General features: G+C 37.6%; 5 protein-coding genes and 1 long non-coding RNA gene across 10 annotated transcripts; 3 read left to right on the top strand and 3 right to left on the bottom strand.

The window, feature by feature from the left end:
• The first annotated feature begins 925 nt into the window (after nucleotides 1-925).
• LOC148211591 (protein BREAST CANCER SUSCEPTIBILITY 2 homolog B-like) lies at nucleotides 926-6,514 on the top strand. Of its 2 annotated transcripts, XM_088123568.1 has the most exons (18): nucleotides 926-1,350; nucleotides 1,620-2,642; nucleotides 2,721-2,845; nucleotides 2,931-3,085; nucleotides 3,235-3,357; nucleotides 3,444-3,641; nucleotides 3,715-3,796; nucleotides 3,874-3,924; nucleotides 4,225-4,300; nucleotides 4,400-4,511; nucleotides 4,599-4,670; nucleotides 4,839-5,034; nucleotides 5,110-5,292; nucleotides 5,460-5,602; nucleotides 5,669-5,731; nucleotides 5,805-6,012; nucleotides 6,111-6,278; nucleotides 6,382-6,514. In XM_088123568.1, exons 1-18 carry the CDS (start codon nucleotides 1,044-1,046, stop codon nucleotides 6,436-6,438), a joined length of 3,342 nt encoding a protein of 1,113 aa, XP_087979694.1. In that variant the 5' UTR covers nucleotides 926-1,043; the 3' UTR covers nucleotides 6,439-6,514. The 2 variants fall into 2 exon arrangements, with proteins under 2 accessions (XP_087979694.1, XP_087979695.1); XM_088123569.1 differs by lacking the exon at nucleotides 6,382-6,514 and having other exon boundaries at nucleotides 6,115-6,272.
• On the bottom strand, nucleotides 6,456-7,997 carry LOC148211590 (protein SIEL-like). The gene is made up of 4 exons (XM_088124453.1): nucleotides 7,773-7,997; nucleotides 7,104-7,295; nucleotides 6,677-6,817; nucleotides 6,456-6,461 (listed from the first exon to the last, which is right to left on the bottom strand). Exons 1-4 carry the CDS (start codon nucleotides 7,995-7,997, stop codon nucleotides 6,456-6,458), a joined length of 564 nt encoding a protein of 187 aa, XP_087980579.1.
• LOC148211589 (protein SIEL-like) lies at nucleotides 7,866-9,874 on the bottom strand. 2 transcript variants are annotated; one of them, XM_088123581.1, is made up of 4 exons: nucleotides 9,174-9,874; nucleotides 8,836-8,913; nucleotides 8,074-8,180; nucleotides 7,866-8,006 (listed from the first exon to the last, which is right to left on the bottom strand). In XM_088123581.1, exons 1-3 carry the CDS (start codon nucleotides 9,504-9,506, stop codon nucleotides 8,142-8,144), a joined length of 450 nt encoding a protein of 149 aa, XP_087979707.1. In that variant the 5' UTR covers nucleotides 9,507-9,874; the 3' UTR covers nucleotides 7,866-8,006; nucleotides 8,074-8,141. The 2 variants fall into 2 exon arrangements, with proteins under 2 accessions (XP_087979707.1, XP_087979708.1); XM_088123582.1 differs by having other exon boundaries at nucleotides 8,074-8,163; nucleotides 9,174-9,869.
• Nucleotides 9,875-11,204: 1,330 nt separating this feature from the next.
• LOC148211588 (PRA1 family protein B4-like) lies at nucleotides 11,205-12,335 on the top strand. The gene has a single exon (XM_088123580.1). It carries the CDS (start codon nucleotides 11,379-11,381, stop codon nucleotides 12,051-12,053), a length of 675 nt encoding a protein of 224 aa, XP_087979706.1. The 5' UTR covers nucleotides 11,205-11,378; the 3' UTR covers nucleotides 12,054-12,335.
• Nucleotides 12,336-13,908: 1,573 nt separating this feature from the next.
• LOC148211587 (uncharacterized) lies at nucleotides 13,909-18,701 on the bottom strand. 3 transcript variants are annotated; one of them, XR_015790674.1, is made up of 5 exons: nucleotides 18,300-18,701; nucleotides 17,270-18,213; nucleotides 16,760-17,012; nucleotides 16,379-16,644; nucleotides 13,909-15,970 (listed from the first exon to the last, which is right to left on the bottom strand). It is a non-coding gene; the product is annotated as an uncharacterized LOC148211587 (long non-coding RNA). The 3 variants fall into 3 exon arrangements; XR_015790675.1 differs by having other exon boundaries at nucleotides 17,270-18,015; nucleotides 18,300-18,695; XR_015790673.1 differs by lacking the exon at nucleotides 18,300-18,701 and having other exon boundaries at nucleotides 17,270-18,290.
• LOC111025781 (probably inactive leucine-rich repeat receptor-like protein kinase IMK2) lies at nucleotides 14,257-17,171 on the top strand. The gene is made up of 2 exons (XM_088123571.1): nucleotides 14,257-16,228; nucleotides 16,397-17,171. Exons 1-2 carry the CDS (start codon nucleotides 14,257-14,259, stop codon nucleotides 17,008-17,010), a joined length of 2,586 nt encoding a protein of 861 aa, XP_087979697.1. The 3' UTR covers nucleotides 17,011-17,171.
• Nucleotides 18,702-19,881: the final 1,180 nt, after the last annotated feature.

Here is a 19,881-nt window from a genome sequence, read left to right as displayed (position 1 = left end):
CGTTAGGTGGCACTGTCAGTCTAAAGAACTTCAACAATAATATCTCCAATATGGAACGAGACAGCCAGGGTCCACGTACACCTATTAATCTGTCTTTTTTATAATTACTGGACTAATACTGGCTGATCATCTGGTTGCTCCTTTTGAGTGAATTATGTCTAAAAAAAATGCTTGCTTCAAATCAAAGATATTTCCGTTGTCTGCATATATTTTGTTTACAGGACGTAATATGTATTATTTTAGGTCAGGTCAAGGAATTTGAATTTCTAACATTTCGATGGATTATATATATTTTAATGAGTTGAATTGTATAAATATTTTTTAGTTAATCAATAATGGAAGAAGTGAAAGATTTAAACTTATGACTTCAAAGAAGTCTAACTAGTTAAACTATGCTCAAGTGAGTAAATATAAATATATTTTCATTTTATTTATTATGCAATATGTTTTTTGAAGGAAATTAAGATTATAATGTTAAAGTTTGTTTGAGTTGGACTAGTGTAATATGAGGATCAAATCATTGACTTTTAAGACGGTAATGAATATCTTATCTATTGAACTATGTTTATATTGACTTATATAACGATGTTAAGAATATATTTGTCTTACTCGATTTATCATAAAAACAACCATATGATAGATGCTAAGATACACTAACATTTTGGTTGAATTTCTCAAAAAAAAAAAGACTGAAAATATTTACCACAAATTAAATGGGTCATATCATATATAGATACATACGCATGGTAATTTCTGAAAATATTACGATGGTATCTCTCCATATTTATTGGGCTCGAAGCCCAAGTTTGCATCTGCTCTCTGATCCGAGTTCCTCATGGGCCTGGTTGTTATAAGCCCAAAACGGTTATTTCATTATTATTATTAATAATATATATTTTTTGGTGAAGTGAAGACTTCAGCGATTTTGGCCATCTTCCCTCCTCGGCTGCATTTTTTCCCGCCCTTTATTCGGAAACATTTTCATGGAAAGTGGAAGCGAGGCAGACTCCGCTGCGTCCTGAAGTCCTAGGGAGCGACGGGGCATGTCGTCGTGGCAGATTTTTTCCGACGCCGGGAACCACTTCCGGTGGGAAGTTTCCGATGAGCGTCTCGAAGTCAAATCCGAATGCGAACAAAATGATTCGTTATCTCGAAGTAGCAGCAGCTCCATTCACCGTCTCCCATCCATGGCCGACCTCTTGCTCTGCTCTAGGCTTCTGGAAAAGCCCGAGGATTCAGCTCGAGGTGCTCCGATGTTTCGAACTGGATTGGGAAAATCGGTTCCGGTTAAACAGTCTTCAATCGAGAAGGCGTTATCTCTGCTTGGCGATGAGAATGCTCCCGATTTAGGTATTTCTTCACTCTTAATTCCATTAATTCATTTAACTACAGGTTCCTAATTTGGCTTGTTTTCCGCTGCGCTGCGCACAATTTTGAAATATGCCTAAGTTCTCGATATTATTCTGCACAGTTACTGATTCCAATTTTTATGTAGCTCGTAATTTCGATTCATCTTTCATCCAGTTCATCTCTGCTACTCACCTACAGATGCACTTTACTTTATCATTGCCTTTTTTTCACTTTAGAGCGAATTCATGTGTTTTTCTCCACTATTTCAGTTCATGCAGGACCACTGCAGAATGGTGGCAAGTTCTCCAATTCTCTTTTTCAGACAGGCTCTGGGAAATCGGTCAATGTATCTTCTGAAGGTCTTCTAAGAGCCAAGACATTATTGGGTCTGGAAGAAGATGATAGTTGTTCCAATTTTCAAAGCCTAGGACAAGCTATCAGCCCATATGATATGAAAGGACCATTTTTGGAATCGAAAGGAGTGTGTGGTATGGAGGAGATGGGTGATGAATCAGTTCCTATCTCTCCATTGGTCTCTAATACTGGCTTCTCAAGAATTTCATTGGAGAACCACGCTAGCCCGTCATTCAGACAAATCGAATTTCCTAATAAGGCTCCCAAGCCTCCTCCAATAAAGTTTCATACAGCTGGTGGAAGATCCTTATCTGTTTCAAGTGATGCACTGCAACGTGCAAGAAGCCTTCTTGGTGACCCAGAGTTGGGAAGCTTCTTGGACGAAGGGGACATGGATTGTCCAACTTTTACAGTTCGTAAGGAGAATATAAGAAATGCAATGCCATCAAATGGGAAATATACTTTTCACACTCCTTCCTTCAACAAGGAAGAGCCAACTACTAAACACACATCCAAAAGCTTTTCCCCCTTACGATCATCTTCTAGTGTTGTTCAATCTTCATTCCAGTCAAAAAATATATTAGGGAGTAATTTGATAAAGAAATTTGATGCAGTTGAACATGAAAGTTCCTGTGGGTTTGACGATAAGATATCTTGTTTGCCAGAAAATTTAGGCAGCCAGCATAGTGAGCCAAGTACTCTAGTAGAGAATGCTACTGGAAATGGAATTAAATCAGGGATCCATTTAGGCGGGCGGTCATTTGGTGGGCCATTAAATGACATATCGAATGTTGTTGACACAAGAATTAGAAATGATAGAGCAAATAACAAAGAGAAGAGGAAGCTTTGGGGCACAAATTCTGTATCTCCATTCAAAAGGCCTCGAAATTCCAAGTTTTCCACCCCATTGAATAAGAATGTGCCACTTGTTACCACAAGTGAGTTTACCTTCTTTATTCTCATCTTTTACGTTAGCTTTAGCATTTTTGTGAAATTGATTATATTATTTAAACCAGGTTTATCTACTTCATCATCTAATAACTTTTGTTGCAAAAGAACGGTTTCCACTCGGTATCCATATCAAGCTTCAAGGATGTACATCAAAGAGTATTTTGGAAGACCTCCATCAAACCAAGACAATGTAAGTACATAACCAGCACGCTCTAATAATTTTGTGGAAATATTGATGTGATGCTGAGACAATATTTTTCACCATGGCCAAATAGTTGGATTACTTTTCTGAGGACGTCCGAAGGATCAATGCAGAAAATGCAGGGAAATATAAAGTTCTTGACAACTCTGGTACAAATTATATTGGAGTAGAAGCTTTTCGTCACATGTTGGCTGATTCTGGAGCTTCTCTGCAACATGCTTCTGAATTGTAAATTTTCTGCTTTTTATATTCCTGTTATAGTCCTTGTCACATACCTACCCTTATGGGGGATATATGATCAGTTTTGCTCCATATTTAGTCTTCTTGATTTCTTATTTTGGTTATGGTTTTAACTTTTGGTGCTCCTCGCTGTTTAGGTGGGTCCCAAATCACTACAAATGGATTGTTTGGAAACTGGCCTGCTATGAGAGACAAAATCCAGTTAAATCAAACGGAAAGTTTTTGACAGTTTCCAATGTTCTTGAGGAATTGAAATATAGGTGAGACATTACGTTTATTACATGAATATAATAGAAGTACCCCATGCTTATAAGAAGTGTTAGATAAATTACTTTGTGTCTGAAAGGTATGAAAGAGAAGTGAATCAGGGCCACCGTTCTGCAATAAAGAGAATACTGGAAGGAGATACACCGCCATCTATGATGTTAGTTTTATGTGTTTCAGCTATTCGCTTAAATTACAAATCAAGGGCTCAAGCTTGTTCGTCTATGATGAGTGGGTCTGATCATGGTGAAGGGGCAAAAATTGAACTGACTGATGGGTGGTATGAAATTGACCTCACTGATCTCTCACTACCTAGTTTTTTGGCAATATGCATTGATATTGGGGCGTGGTAGGTATTCTATTGATGCTCTTTTGGACGGACCGCTGTCAAAGCAGCTTGTTACGGGAAAACTTTTTGTCGGACAAAAACTCCGGGTAATTTATCTATCAATATCTGATCTCTTATTCGCTCAGAAATGCTGCCGGCTTACTGTTGTGCCTTTCTTTTGAAGATATGGGGAGCAAGATTGTGTGGTTGGGTTGGGCCTGTTTCACCGCTTGAGGTTGTTTTCATTTATTTGGTTAAATCACATATTTAGTTCCTACCTTCAACATGTCTTACTTTTGTTCTAACTTTGAATTGTTTCATTTTAGTTTCTGTGCTTTGATAATATTTCATAAACAAGTCCTTGTATTGTGAGATATTATCAATTTACAGGTGCCAAAATGAAACAATTTTGAAGCATGAGAACCAAAGTGATGCAAGTGACAAAATACACAGATGAATATGTAATTTAACCTTGTCTATTCATGGTTTAGCCTTGCTGGTTTATATTTTTTGAACCTTTCATCATTGACTACAGATTTCATCGACCGTTTATTTATCGTTGCACATTAATGGAACTTTTAGAGCTCATTGGGCCGATAGACTGGGATTTTGTGAGTGCGATAGAAATTTTGTTAATAGTGTCAATTGTCAATTTTAGAAAATTTGAACCTATAGAATACTGTTTTGTTCATGCTCAATTTTTTATATAGGCAAAAATGGTGGTGTCCCCTTATCCTTTAAGTGCATCAAGAGCAGTGGGGGTCCAGTTCCTTGGACTTTGGTTGGTGTATCACGAAAATACCCTGTTCTTTACAAGGATAGGTAATTCAATATGATTGTGATGACTATTTTGCTTGAAATGCTTCAATGTTATTATGTTGTAACTAAACTTTGCCATGATTATTACAGGTTAGGTGATGGAGCGTCCATAGTAAGAAACGAGAAGATGGAGATGAAGACCAGACAATTATATGACCAGAGGTGGATCCCAAATTTGTGCTCTTTACTAATTCTTTGTTTAACATAGACAGAAATAAAATGCTCTACTCTACCACATATTAGCTTAGTTTGTTTGCTATATGTTAAAGATGGAATACAAATTGGGAGGTTTAAATAACTTGTATTATGGTTGAATGATGTTGGATGCAGGCGCACGGCTGTCATTGATGGTATTGTTTCTGAATTTCAGAGAGGGATAAAGAGTAGTATCTACAATGAGAACGACAGTGAAGAAGGGGCAAAAATCTTTAAGATCCTTGAGACAGCCGCTGAACCTGAAGTTTTGATGGCAGAGATGAGTCCTGAGCAACTGACTTCTTTTGCCACCTACCAAGCAAAAATGGAGGTTATTCTTATTTTATGTTATATATGCGGAAGAAACAGTTTAAGTCAAATTACTAAATGAGATTTTTAATTTTAGGCAATCCAACAGTCTGACATGGAAAAATCAATTGAGAAAGCATTATCAGATGCTGGGTTAAATGGGAGAGATGTCACCCCTTTTATGAGGGTGAGAGTGGTTGGACTTATAAGCAAAAACAACAAAAGAAAAAGCCACAGGAAAGAGGGCTTGATTACGATCTGGAATCCAACAGAGAAGCAGGTGAATCCAATTATTTGATCCTTATACTATCCATTTTCACGTCCAACTTTTCCATTTGAGAACTTGCCGTACCCCACCCACTTATTTTTCTTCATGCACTTATCTAAATGTTACCCAAATGGGTAGTAACATACGTCTAACTTAATTTACTTTAAACAATGTAATAGCAACTTGAGCTGGTTGAGGGTCAGGCATACGCCATTGCAGGACTTGTACCAATAAATTGCGATGCAGATATTCTTTACTTGCAAGCAAAAGGATCAAATACCAAATGGCAGTCTTTATCGCCTCAGGCTATGGAATACTTCGAGTATGTCTTTTCATGTCTCTTGTTTTGGTAAAATCGAGGTGAAAACTCATGCTTGTTCTGCTGCAGGCCCTTCTATAGGCCACGAAAATCGGTTTCGATATCAAATTTGGGGGAAGTCCCTTTATCTAGGTAAATCTTGCATATGATTCTCTAATGGACAATATTTTGTGTGGCATAACTTATATGTCCTTTCACCATGTAGTGAATTTGATGTTGTTGCAATGGTTATACACGTGGGAGAGGTTTTTACAACTGCCCATCAGAAGAAACAGTGGATATTTGTGGCAGATGGTTCTATATTTGAGTCACATTCAGGATTATCTAATTCACTGCTTGCTATTAGCTTCTGCTCGCCATATGTGGGCGACGAGTCATTTGTGCCAATGAACTGCAATCTTGTCGGTTCCACGGTATGTACATTCTGTTGCTTCTTCTGTCAAATCCAAAGTGCATTATCTATAATCGTTTTGTTACTTTTAGTTTACTTTTAGTTCAAATTTTTCTTCAGGCAGGCTTTTGTAATCTTATAAAGAGACCCAAGGACCAGATAAATCATCTATGGGTATCAGAAGCAACAGAAAATTCGTCCTACTTTCTGAATTTTGATTCCATGGATTGTTCTCACTTGAAAAACGCTGCAGTTTCTGCTAAAAGATGGGCCGAGAATTCTACCTCAGTTTGTACTCTATTATTATTAAATTCCTGATAAATTTTAACCATTTTTTTGTACATGATTGGTTCCTATGAATTAATCCATCGTCCTTATTTCTTCCATTCAGATTATTGAGAATCTCAGGGAGAAGATTTTATTTATGATTGGTGATTGTAAAGGCTAAATGGAGAAAGGAGCTGATCAAGCCTGATTCAATGGTAAGAATCTCTATACACTTTTTCATGGACAAATGGTTAATGAATGAATTAATCTAATTAGCGTTTTTCCCAAAGGATGCATATAGGAATATATATATCATCCTCCAAAAATGGTATTCAATAAGTAAAAAGAATCTCTAGACATTATACACAATAACATAAACGAAGAAAGAATACAAGGAAAGGGTCGGGGGAGGATAATACCTGCGCGTATGATTCTAAACTTTTGAGAAGACCATTAAATGACAATTGAAATGTCTCCAAATCTGGAAGCTTCACTAATTTAAGAAGTTTCCTTAAAGCAGATCTTACATGACCATTACTGTCACTTAAAGCACCGAGAAACTGCAAAGTGAACCAAGTGTTGATATAAGAATAATATGAGTCAAATTATAGATATTTATCTTTAAAATCCTATCTCAAATATAGAGATGCTAATATTGGGCCTCTAGATGACTTAATGTACAGTGAACAGCATAGTATGATATAGTACAGTTCAAACTTTAAATAGTAAACTACTAAAGATACAAAAATTTTATCAACATATAATCAGAACCTTAGACTGCTATCATTGAACACCTATTCCGAGTAATTGAAATACTTCAAAACATAGAATAAGGATTAATTGTACCATGTGCATATGCGCTTCTTGCAATTTCAAACACTTGGACATTGCCATGTGATGTAATGTTTCCAAAGCTTGCAAGCGAACAGAAACTGAATCATCATTCAGGACGTCCATCAATAAGTTTAAGGCCTCCCCAGCAAATTTAGTTGATAGGATGGGTAAATTATACAAAGCATCACAGGCAGACTTTCGCACCTTGAGATTAAGAAAGAGTGTCAATACCATAATCACCTTTATTTGTAAACATGTTCACACAATGAAGAGTATATATTATTCACTCGTACAAAAAAAAGTGATTTAGTAGACAAAACTTCAATCTGTAAAGTTTCTATTCATTTCTTAAATTGTCTTTTTTTACCTCTAGGTTAAGGCAGTGATTGTCCACTTAAAAACATGTAAGGCTTCAATTTAATAAGATAATACATTTGAAGGAGGGTACTCCGACCTGTTATGGTATTGGTATGGTGCTTAAACAAGCAAGCTGCAACAATGGTCAACAAAGACCACATGGCATAAAACATGAAGAAACTACTCGCTTAAAATTGGAAATGAAAAATGCGTCAAGGAGAGATGACTTATTACAAGGATGGTGAAGAGCAGAAAATTTTCTAATCCATGATATTGAAAAATTGGAGTATATTTCAATTAAACATATACGTTAATATTAGTTACCTGATAGAATTCATCTTCCACGCCATGCACAAAAGCTCCCGCAACATCCAACGCCAACATTTCCAATTGTTCGGTAGAGCATTGAACAAGAGGCTTTTTTCCCTTGAAGATACCCAAGACTTTCTTGGACACACTTTGTAAAAGAATATCCTCGGAGACAATTTCCAATTTTTTTATTGCATCAAACGCATTAACCCTGACCTTCATGCTCATATCTCTTGTCATGGAACAAAGCTGCAATTACCGATATATAAGTACCAGAAGAGGTGCATTGTACAAGATCAATAATCGAAGCACTCACTTTAAGACACAATGCAAGGAAAGCACTTCCTAAAGTTCAGTTGGCATGGGAAAATGATGATCACTTCCTTAACGTTCTCCTAAGTGTGACCTGTCCACATGCAAACACTATTCAAAGTGGAAAGCTTTAAACACTAAACATGAGAACTGAGAGAGAGGGAAAATCAAAGCGCATCTAAAGTGGCTTACAACCAAGGAAGTTGAACACCTAAGGCAAAACTAATCCACCACTAGAGACAAGAAGAAATGTTATCCTGAGACTACCAAGGACTAGTTCCAGGTAAGTTAGCCCAATCTTCACATCACAGTAATGGTATCCAAACATTTTTTCCAATATGAAAGGTAAGAGTTACGTGAATATTGTAAAAAAATGAAAACCAATTTGTTAACTCTGAATTCTTCAGATACTTTTCTTTTCCAATCTTTCTTAATAAGAAACCAAATTCGTCAAATCAATGAAATACAGAAGCTTAAATGGAATGGATAATCTCAACCAAACATCCAGAAATCTAGCGTTGCAATAATGATAAATTAGAGTAAAAGAATAAAACAGGCCAATAGACAGACAGAAGACGATTTTCCAGATGACAATCAATCTAACTTGAGTTAAGAAGAAAAAAATGATGGAGCAATCTAATTATATATATGAATGATATCTGAAATTCTAGTTAAGGACGATACCTTAAACCGAGAATGATAAGTTTTTCAATGAATGAATTTCAATAATCTAGATAAATCAACAGCATATTGAATTAAAACTTACATTAATGAATATTTCATCAGACAAATATCGTTTCCTCTCTGGACTATGCGCGGCAAGCATTAGACCCCATGTGATGACCTGGAACAGTCGTCGAGAGCTATTATTGATAAAGGAACTTGATATTCTGTAAATACGAGTAACTTGATCACAGTAATGAAACAACTAAGTCTACTAACTAGAATTCGTCATCAAGTCATCAAACACCTATGTATAAATAAAATAATGGACTGTAAATCTCAAGGAACAGCAACTTACTACCAAATCGAAATTACTTTCATCACATTTTTGTGTTGTAAAAGAAAAGAAACGATGAAGTATCTGCAAAACGAGTATCTTACAACGCGTACTGCAGCCGATCTAACACAATCCTCCATGTCGTTTAGAAGCTCAATAGCACGGTAATAGCAACCTTCAATCATCCCGCCGTCCTCGAAGACATTGTTCCCCAAACCTACTAGGCCATCGAGAGCAGCTATTCTAACATATGGATACGGATCCTTGGTAAACCCTAGGAAAACAGTGAATAACAGCGACGGCCTTATTTGGAACCTCTCGGCGTTATTGAGAAGCCAAGTCCTGATGGACACTGAAGGACCAAAGCAAAGCGAGAGGAATGATCCATCGTCGAGTTCGTCAATGGCAGAAACAAGTTCTCGATCCCGCTCCGCCATTGATGCAATGGAACAAATATTAAAAAATATAGCGATTGATCGCCGTCTAGGTTCGTCGATGCGAAGTAAAGGTAAACAGCCTGAAATCGAGCTTGGCTTGGTTCTCAAATCAGGCACAATGAAAACGGATTTGGTTGTGGTATCTTAGGTTTAGAACCGAGATTATAGCATTCTGTGGATTCTATGGCGGCGAAAAGTGAGAAACAGAAGAAGGGAATTGCAGAACTTGGAAAGCATGCGATGGAGCGGGGTTTGGCGGGAGAGAGTGAACTGCAACTGCGAGTCTTCAAGCGCCACCGTGAGTGGATTTAGGTATTTCTTTCTTCCTTTGAAAATTTTGTATTATTTCACTTTAGCCCCTGTTCTCAAATAGTTTAATTCTGAATTGGATTTTTAGATATACTTAATTTTGTTCGTTTGCTATTGAAATATATACTAATTATTTACCTAATGAATAAGGAGGAATAACTCGACGGTAATTGACATATACCTCTAATTAATATGACGTTTTTTTTAGGATTATAGACTAAAATATTTGCTCCAAAATTTATACGCTAAAATAATGTACTCAAAGTTTTTTCTAGTAAAACATGTAGGGTGGAAGATTGAAATCATAACCTACTATTTGAAAATAGGTTATGAAAATACATGCACCTATTTTCGCTATGATAATAATGTATTCAAATTATTATTATTATTATTATTATTATTATTATTATTATTATTTGGAAAGGGAATGTCTTCAAAATTGATGGAGCATCACATAATAATTTTGATGTTTGATATATCAAAATAAGATTTATATCTTGAACACAACTTTTTGTTTCATATATAATCCCTGTTACGAAAGCAACCCGTTCATGGATGACATAATAAGATTTTCATTAAATATATTGTATTTAAATGTCAAGTCTACCACGTGGAGAGTAATTTCACAAATTTCGCATGGTATTTGGTCAGGTCAAATACATATGAGTTGCTTTGCTATTAAGGAAAAATAAGTTTGCCTTCCCAATAGAGAGAGGCCGAAATTTTGAAATATTAAAATGCACGAGACTAAGGTAAATGTATAAGTATGACAAAATTTTTAATTTTTAATCCTACAAGTTATATAAAAGTTCACCATCAATTCTTAATTTTATTAAACAAGACCACAAATTTAAATAAATTTGTTACAATTTTTACATTATAGTCAAATTCTACTAATTTACCTATTAATTTTAACGAAAAATATGTTATTTCAAATTTTATTCGAACAAAAAAGAAATAAAATATAAAAAATTGTAGCATTTTAAAATATATGCTCTTTTGCCATGGAAGAAATAAAATAAAAATAGATAAAATATCAAAAGAAATTAAACACCTTCTAGAGTCGGAGACGAATGCAATGTCAAGTTTAATGTGATATTTAAAGTTAATTTTTAAAATTTTTTCAGTACAACAATTTTTTAAATTTAAAATACAATTTATTTTAAAAAAGATTTAAGATGCAATTGGGAATTTAAGGTAAATTTTGATAATTTTTTTATTTTTATTTTGTTTAGTCAAATTATTTTCCATTAATTAAAAATAAGGAAGAAAACGAGAATGTAGTGAAAATAAAAAGATGAGTCTGACCGTTGGTTGAGCCATCAAATCAAATTGTATGGACGGTCAGGATCAGGAACAGAGAATAGAGCTTCCGTCCATCCGCGTTTCTCTCGAATATTCATCGGTAGGAGAAGAGGTCTCTGCATCGTCAGTTTTCTTCTCGCCCCTTTCCTTCTTAATATTCATTCCCCCTTTTGACTCAATTACACGAGACGCACCATTCTTCCTTCACAAATCTCTCTCTCTCACCTCCGATTTCCATAGCCTCAAGATCCACCGACAATGTCTTCATCTCCGGCCATACTTCCCATCTCCAATCCTCAATCCACCGCCACCGTCGCCGCCGCCTCGGGCGGTTCTGTCCAATCTCAAGGCCCTGTCACCACTCCGGCCTTCCGCGTCTTCATAAACCACCTATCGGAGTCGCTCCGGCACGGTCTCTCCCAGCGTAGGCCATGGGCTGAAGTCGCGGATCGGACGGCGTTTTCGAAGCCCGAGTCATTATCCGAAGCGACTCTGCGAATCCGCAAGAATTACACCTATTTTCGCGTCAATTATCTCGCGGTGATTGCTCTCATCCTCGGATTTTCGCTCGTTTCTCATCCGTTTTCTCTAATCCTTCTTGCCGGCCTTTTGTCGTCCTGGCTCTTCCTCTACCTCTTCCGTCCGTCGGATCAGCCGCTGGTTCTCTTTGGCCGTACATTCAAGGACAGCGAAACCCTAATCCTCTTGGTTTGTCTCAGCGTCTTCGTCGTTTTCCTCACCAGCGTTGGATCGGTCCTCGTCTCGGCTCTCATGGTTGGCGTGGCTCTGGTATGTGCCCACGGCGCGTTTAGGGTTCCTGAAGATCTCTTCCTTGACGAACAAGAAACTGTATCCACCGGATTCCTCTCATTCTTCAGCAGCGCGGCTTCCAACGCCGCCGCTGTCGGCGTGCCTGTGACTGCTCGCACGTGATTTGAGTAGTCGAGGGGATGGAAGCGCCTTCGGTCCCGGTATCAGTAAAGGCATTAAATCTTGAAAATTGGCGTAGACCAAATAAGTTGCAGTTATTTTTTTTTTCTTCTTTCTCTGTGCAAAATTTCAGTTTAACGATCCGTTCTTTACCGTAAGATAGAATATGATACTTCAAACGATGTCTATGAATTCAAAAATTTTCCTCTTTTCTTTTATAATGGATCTTGTTACATTTTGTAATTTGAATTTTGTTATAACAAATTGTGGGATTTTATTCTCCTATTTGCTCTGTTCTACAATTTCTTGAATTTATCTTCCATACCTGTAGATTAGTGCTTGTTTGATTTATAGATCTGTGTTTCTTGAGAAGAAGAAATTTTGATCCAATTGTCATGCTATTCCTTCGGTATCGATCTTTTGCTTAGAACCCACATCTTTGCACCCTATGTGTTGTGTAGGCAAGTTATGATTCTTACCTTCTGTAATTGGGATGTATCTTTGTTCATAATGCGCAAATAAATAATAGGTCATCTCCCAATTTGGCAGCTAGATTAGATCTTTTGAGAGGTGTTTGGATTACAGTTTTTTGGTCAATGGATTCCACCAATTTATCAATTTTGCTAATCTATTAAGACAATAGAAACCTTATTCTTATTTTCAAAACCTATTTTTTATGTTACACATACACCCTAGGGATATGGTTGGTTTAATAGGTTTGAGTTTATATAGCTCCAATTCTGATAATTTGAGATTGGATTGTATGAAGGAATGGATCATAGATACTGAAATCTATGCCCTTTGAATTTGGTCTGTGGATTTATACAAGATTGATCCACGAGCCGACTGTACTACAATGTTTATGCACTTTGAAACTGAGTTTTGTTTGTGGATTTGTGAAGAAAACTTTATTGTTTTGAGCCTACTGGATAAACTATCGTTCCTGTTCATGTGTACATTGCCATTTTGTATTGAACTGTGAGCGAGCTTTAGGGATGATTGATGGATGGTTTTGAGCTTCGATGGTCATTGAGTTTCTTCATATTAAACTGGTCAATTCGGATTATTCTCATCTAGATTGTTGAATGCTTCAACTTTATAACGTTCATTTTGAAATCCATGCCTTCTTTTACCAGAGGTGTTGCGTGATTTGGCCCGTCATTTCTTGTTGCTACGTGAAGAGGATTTGGGAGCAAAATTCTTTCTTTGTTGCCGCGAAGATCACGTCTGTTGAACAGTTCGATAGACATTCATTTACAATTGGAGATTCTTGGATCCAATATCTCGAGATGGGTTTGGAATTACCTTTCAAAATAGTATTTTTATACGAAAAAACTTATATATACAAATAGAAAGTATCAATTACTATTTCTATTAGTGTTTTTCATATATATAGAGATAAATCTACACAATAACTATTATTTAACATGTGAAGCTTTTTAATGAATTTCTTTTGGTATGAGTATTTGCATTTTATTTGTTAGGTTAGACCTTTAAACAAACTGATATTTTGCTTTAGATTTTATTGTATTTTTCTTTACATGGAATCTGAATAAACAAATTAAAAAAAGTCCTGAAACAGTTGAAGAATTTATAAACGGCCAAATAACCAAATTAAACAGATCTAACTGGTTTAGTTTAACGTTTCAATTCAATTCGATAACCCCTGTTTGCAAGGCCTTTCCCTGGTTTTTTTTTTAATAAATAATATTTAAAGGCGGAAATTCTGGAGCCCAAGTGGCAGGGCAGGGCAGGACGTACGTTTGTTTCATAGTTTCGATAATACATAATCCACCTACTATGCTGACCCTGATCAAATATAGCCGTTGGAGGAGCGACAAGGCGTTACAGAAGCAAAGGGAAAAAAAATATGTCACGTAGCCTGAATAACCCAACAAAAATGTAGCCGTTAACATAAAAGAATGAAGACTCTGACCCCATTGTAAATCCCTCATCCGCCCTCTTCTCTTCTCTTCTCTTTCCCACTCTAAATTATAATAACATTTCAGATCCTCACATGCTTCATCTCATCTAATTATTTTTCCGTTATTTTCTTCATTTTCCTTCTTCTATAAAACTTATCTTCCCAACTTTCGGAAACCCTAGAAAATAACCCCACAGAGAGAGAACAAGAAAATAGGAGAATCCAGCTCGCCTTTCTGTTTCCATTCTCTTTCCCCACTCAATCTGAAGTTCCTTTCTGTTCATGGGAAAAACCCACCACTCCCTGAGTGAATTTCAGGCACGCCCACTTCAGTTGATGCAGCTTTTTGAACAGCAAACGGCTGTTTGGTGCTGCTCTAAATTACCCAGTAAGAACAGGAAATGGAAGAACCAACAATGGAGGAACTGTTCTTACTGGCTCATTGCTCTCATTTTTACTCATATCTTGGCCTTTTCTCTTCAACCAGTCTCCGGCCAGATGTGGGACGGAGTTGCTGTTACGCAAGGAGATTATCAAGCTCTTCAAGCTTTAAAGAGCCAACTTATCGATCTAAAAGGAGTTCTACGTAGCTGGAATGGCAGTAATGGAGCTTGTTCCGGGCGGTGGGTAGGAATCAAGTGTGTGAAGGGGCAGGTCATTGCCATACAGCTTCCATGGAAGGCCCTCGCCGGCCGGCTTTCCGAGGAGATAGGGCAGCTCCGGGAACTCAGGAAGCTCAGCCTCCACGATAACGTAATCTCCGGCGCCGTCCCTCCGTCTCTTGGGTACCTTCCAAATCTCAGAGGAGTTTACCTTTTCAACAACAAATTTTCAGGGTCTATTCCTCCTTCAATTGGTAACCTTCCTCTTCTTCAAACTCTTGATTTGAGCAACAATTTGCTCACCGGAGAAATCCCCTCTGCTCTTGCAAATTCTACCAAATTGATCAGGGTAAATTTGAGTTACAATTCATTGTCTGGATCTATTCCAAGTAGTTTTACGCAGTCGTTTTCTCTTATAATTCTGGCTCTCCAGCACAATAATATTTCTGGTACTGTCCCAGATTCTTGGGGTGGTTCTGGGAACAGAACTTGCCCACTTGGGGTTTTGACACTTGATCATAATATTATAACTGGACGGGTTCCAGCTTCTCTGGGAAAAATGGAATGGCTTCAAGAGATTTCCATTAGTGAAAACAGAATCTCTGGGGCTATACCAGGTGAAATAGGCAGGCTGAAAAGGCTTCGCCTTTTGGATTTATCCAACAACGCCATTAATGGCAGCTTCCCTTCAAGCTTCTTCAATCTCTCCTCTCTTGAATTATTGAATGTCGAGAATAATCGCCTTGATAGCCAGATTTCAGGAGATATTGACAGGTTACGGAATCTCTCAGTGGTGAGGCTTGGGAAAAATCGTTTTAGTGGCGAAATTCCTGCAAGTTTTGGGAACATTTCTGCTATCAGCCAACTTGATTTCTCGGAAAATAATTTGACAGGAGCAATTCCAGTTTCACTCGCCCGTTTGTTGAATCTGACGTCCTTCAATGTCTCTTACAACAATCTCTCTGGCCCTGTTCCCATTCTCCTGTCAAATAAGTTCAATGCGAGCTCTTTTGTAGGGAACCTCCAACTGTGTGGTTTTAGTACTTCATCCCCATGTCCACCAGCTCCCTCTCCACAGAATAATCTTACATCTCCATCAATAGATGTCATGAAACCGCATCGCCACCGCAGACTTAGTGTAAAGGACATAATTCTGATAGCAGCAGGAGCTCTGTTGGTGCTTCTTCTTCTTCTTTGTGCAATTTTGCTGTGTTGTCTGTTGACAAAAAGAGCTGCGAAGACAAATGGTAAAACAACACCCAAGCAAGCTGCTGCAAGGAGCATCGAAAAGGCAGCACCAGGCAGCACCGATGTCGCAACGGGCGAAGCTGGTGGAAAACTAGTCCATTTCGACGGGCCATTTGTTTTCACAGCTGATGATCTTCTGTGTGCAACTGCGGAGATCATGGGAAAGAGCACATATGGAACAGCATACAAAGCAACATTAGAAGATGGTAATGAAGTTGCAGTGAAAAGACTGAGGGAGAAGACAACAAAAGGGCAGAAGGAATTTGAAACCGAAGTTGCAGGACTCGGAAAAATTCGTCACTCGAATCTCCTTGCTCTTAGAGCCTACTACTTGGGCCCCAAAGGAGAGAAGCTCCTTGTCTTTGATTACATGCCTAGAGGAAGCCTCTCTTCCTTCCTTCATGGTAAGCAAACTCAACAATGTGCTCTAAAAGTTTACTATTCATGATTTTTTAAAAATGTTGCAGTTCAAACAAAGGGCACAGACTCGACTTACAACTCATAAATAAGGTTACTAATCTAGCTAAGCCATACTCAACTTCTTTTGTACTTACTTGTGTTACTGTATACAGCTCGTGGACCGGAAACAACAGTCGATTGGCCGACAAGGATGAAGATAGCAATCGGAATTACGAGTGGGTTGGGCTACCTCCACACAGAGGAGAATCTAATCCATGGGAACCTCACATCCAGCAACATTCTGCTGGATGATCAAACTAATGCTCGAATTGCAGATTTTGGGCTTCCTAGGCTCATGACTTCAGCTGCAGCTACTAATGTGATTGCCACTGCAGGAACACAGGGCTATAATGCACCTGAGCTAACAAAAACCAAGAAAACCACAACAAAGACAGATGTTTACAGCCTTGGAGTCATAATATTGGAACTTTTGACTGGAAAATCTCCTGGAGAAGCCATGGATGGGATGGATTTACCTCAGTGGGTGGCCTCAATAGTTAAGGAGGAGTGGACCAATGAAGTATTTGATTTGGAGCTTATGAAAGATACGCCAAATATTGGTGATGAACTTCTGAACACTTTGAAACTTGCCCTGCATTGTGTGGATCCCTCGCCGGCGGCTCGGCCAGATGTTCAGCAAATTCTCCAGCAACTGGAGGAGATTAAGGCAGCTTCCACTTCCGGTGATGGAGATGATGGCGCAAAAAATCAACCAGCAAATGAATAGACCTAAATATCGACATAGAATTATATAGATTACCACCCAGATGAGAAGAATAAATGGGTATTATTATTTTATTTGTTATAGTAGAAGAGAGATATATTCTTTTGTTTTTGTCAGTTTGTATTCCAATTATTCTTTTATTCATAATGATTCAAGTTCGTGTATATTGGTGATACAAGTATAATGCGATTTTTATAAATGCAATTTAAGTTGATTGTGAGTTTCTGTTTTTCAGTAACCTGTCCTGAAAATAAATAAATACCTGCGTCTCCATTGCTCTGTTTTCCGGCACGGAGACTTTGATTTTTAGGGCAGGTGGTTTTCGCCGGCGATGGTTGGTCGCTTCCTCCGTGGCTGCAGCGACTATTTCCATGTCTCATTGCCGGAGTCCGGTTGCTCGTCCCCGACCTCCGGCTCCGAGTCGCCATGGAATTCGGACCTTGAATTTAATTTAAGCTTCTGCAAAACCCTAATCGCGGCTATGTTGATTCTTTTTCGTATTCTCGATCTCTATCTCTCTCTATTTTCCTCCTGATCATGATCTAAAGCCAATCGAACCAATTCAGGCTCCATAAAAATTAACTCTCTCTGGGTTAAATCGAGCCCCTGGTAATATTCTACAAATTGGCTCCTCTCAAGAGAAGAAGGTCATTCGGAATAGCTGCTTGGCCTACCCTCCTTTTGGTGACGCATATAACTTGCACGAGAATCGTTAAAAAGCTTATACGTGCTTCTTTAACCTCCTTTTGATTTTTACCATTTTTACTAGGTTGCGTGGCCTTTATATAAACAACGATTTGAAAGAACAGTGCAGAGAACACTTCACAAATAACAAATTTTCTATCTCTATTTTATTTATTATCCACTGCGTTATTTTTTTTTTCCCCATTCAAAAGTTGGTGCGCCTAAAATGGCGTTTATATTTTGCCGTCGACGATTGATAATCATATGGCCCCGTTGAGAAAGAGACTTGAAAGAAGAATCAAAGGTCATGTGATTTTCTGCTATCTGCGAAGAAAATATCAGAAGGTTCCAAAATTTCTAAGATACGCTGCGAAGATTTTTTTTCTTTTTTTAATTTCTTTTCAAACGCCTGCGAAGATTTTCCCTCGACATTTTACCCACTCAAAAGCAAGAAAGCGACAAAATCCTAACTCGCGCGAATCCGGGAATCGCTCCCCATTCTCCCTCTCTCTCGCCAAATCGCTGCTCGAAATTATACTCAAAACGATTTATCTAATGTAATTGTACGAGATTCAACTTCAGAGACAACATAATCGTAAAATACTCACTTCTTATTCCGTCGTCGAATAACCGTTCACTGTATCAAAAGCCATTGCTCTGTTTCTGTAACCTAGCTCTGTTGCAGGCGAGAGCAATAAGAACCGATGAAACTCAGGATGGATAGCGCCGCGGCCGAAGAATCGCCGATTCGGCGGTTCGTCGAGGACACAGCCGCCGTCTACGGCGCTATCCCTCCTGAGCTTCAGAGGATTCTTCCTCACTTCAGTCAATGTTACGTTTCCGGTACACAAGAGGTAGAGCGAGAAGCAAGGGAAACGGCAGCCATTTTTATAGCATGAATCGGGAAAGACGTAAAAAACGTGGGGGGTATGAGACGAAGATGCACAATTCAGCACCAGAAACTGCTCAAAATTTGTTCGCTCTTGGACTTTGAAATAACAAAATTAAGTATTATTTAGGTCCAAACTTGACCGTTCTCTAATTTTGTGGAGGATAAAATTTAAAAATATATATATATATTTAGTTTCATTTCACCATCATTTTCAAAGTAATGACAAAATTATTCTTTAGTGTAGAGTGTTAAAAGAGCCCAATACTTTTCATAAAAGAAGAGACAGCTCTCAATTTATAAAAAATTTAAGGATAAAATACACTATTTAATCATTGAATTTGATAATAAATTTCTATTTTGTTTTTAAAGTTCAAAAAATGACAGTTTGGTCCTCAACTTTTAGAAAATAGTTCTAAAAAGTCAAAATTCTCGTTACAATAGTAACTTGGATATTTTATATTATTTTTAATTATGTGTAATTTTTTTATTCATTTTCGTCCACTCTCTCTCTTCCTTCCGTCTTTCTCTCCCTTACCCTTCTTCCTCCCATTCCTTTTCCTTCCCCTATCTTCTCCTTACATGGTGACACAGGGAGAGAGGGAGAGGGAACAAATATTAGTAGGAAATTAAGAGATCCATGTGGTGAACTAGAAAGCCAAATTTGCAAATAAAAAAGAAAGAAAAAAAATTGTTTCAATAAGAACAAGGGCTACCACTTTGAGAATAGCCCAAAAGTTTCTCCGATCTTCAACAGCGAGAAGTCATGGAGAGATATTTTCGCAGATAGAGAGAGAAAGATAGAGGGAAGGGAAACGAAATGGAGACGAAGGGAAGAGAAGTAGATGATGAAAATTAATAAAAAATTACACACAATTAAAAATATTTTAAATTTTATAAAATATCCAACTTATTATTGCCACGTCATTCCGTTAGTATACTAACAACCTTTGAGAACTTTTTTCTGAAGATCGGAGATTAAACTCTCACCCTTTTAAAATTTAAGGAACTGAATAGAAACCTATCTTCAAATTTAGGGATCAAAATGTATTTTAACTTATATAAATTTATAATCGACGTTATTACAAATCAGAATCACTGTTCAATATTTGACTGCTACAGTAGCATTGATTGGTGTATGACATGCTAATGTGGAGTATGTGATTGGTTGGAATAATCTTTGACCAATCCCAATTTTTGCTGAATACGGCATTGCTAGTGCCGACTACGATGTCGTGATACCCTTCTTGCGCTACATGTACTGCCCGTGGTATAGAAACTCAATCTACGCCGCTGCCGTA

The sequence above is a fragment of the Momordica charantia genome (assembly GCF_013281855.1).
Source record: "Momordica charantia cultivar OHB3-1 chromosome 5 unlocalized genomic scaffold, Mcharantia_2.0 BLBB01000005.1, whole genome shotgun sequence".
NCBI lineage: Eukaryota > Viridiplantae > Streptophyta > Magnoliopsida > Cucurbitales > Cucurbitaceae > Momordica > Momordica charantia.
Note: the sequence above shows the minus strand (reverse complement) of the source record. Positions and strands in the feature narration are given on the sequence as shown.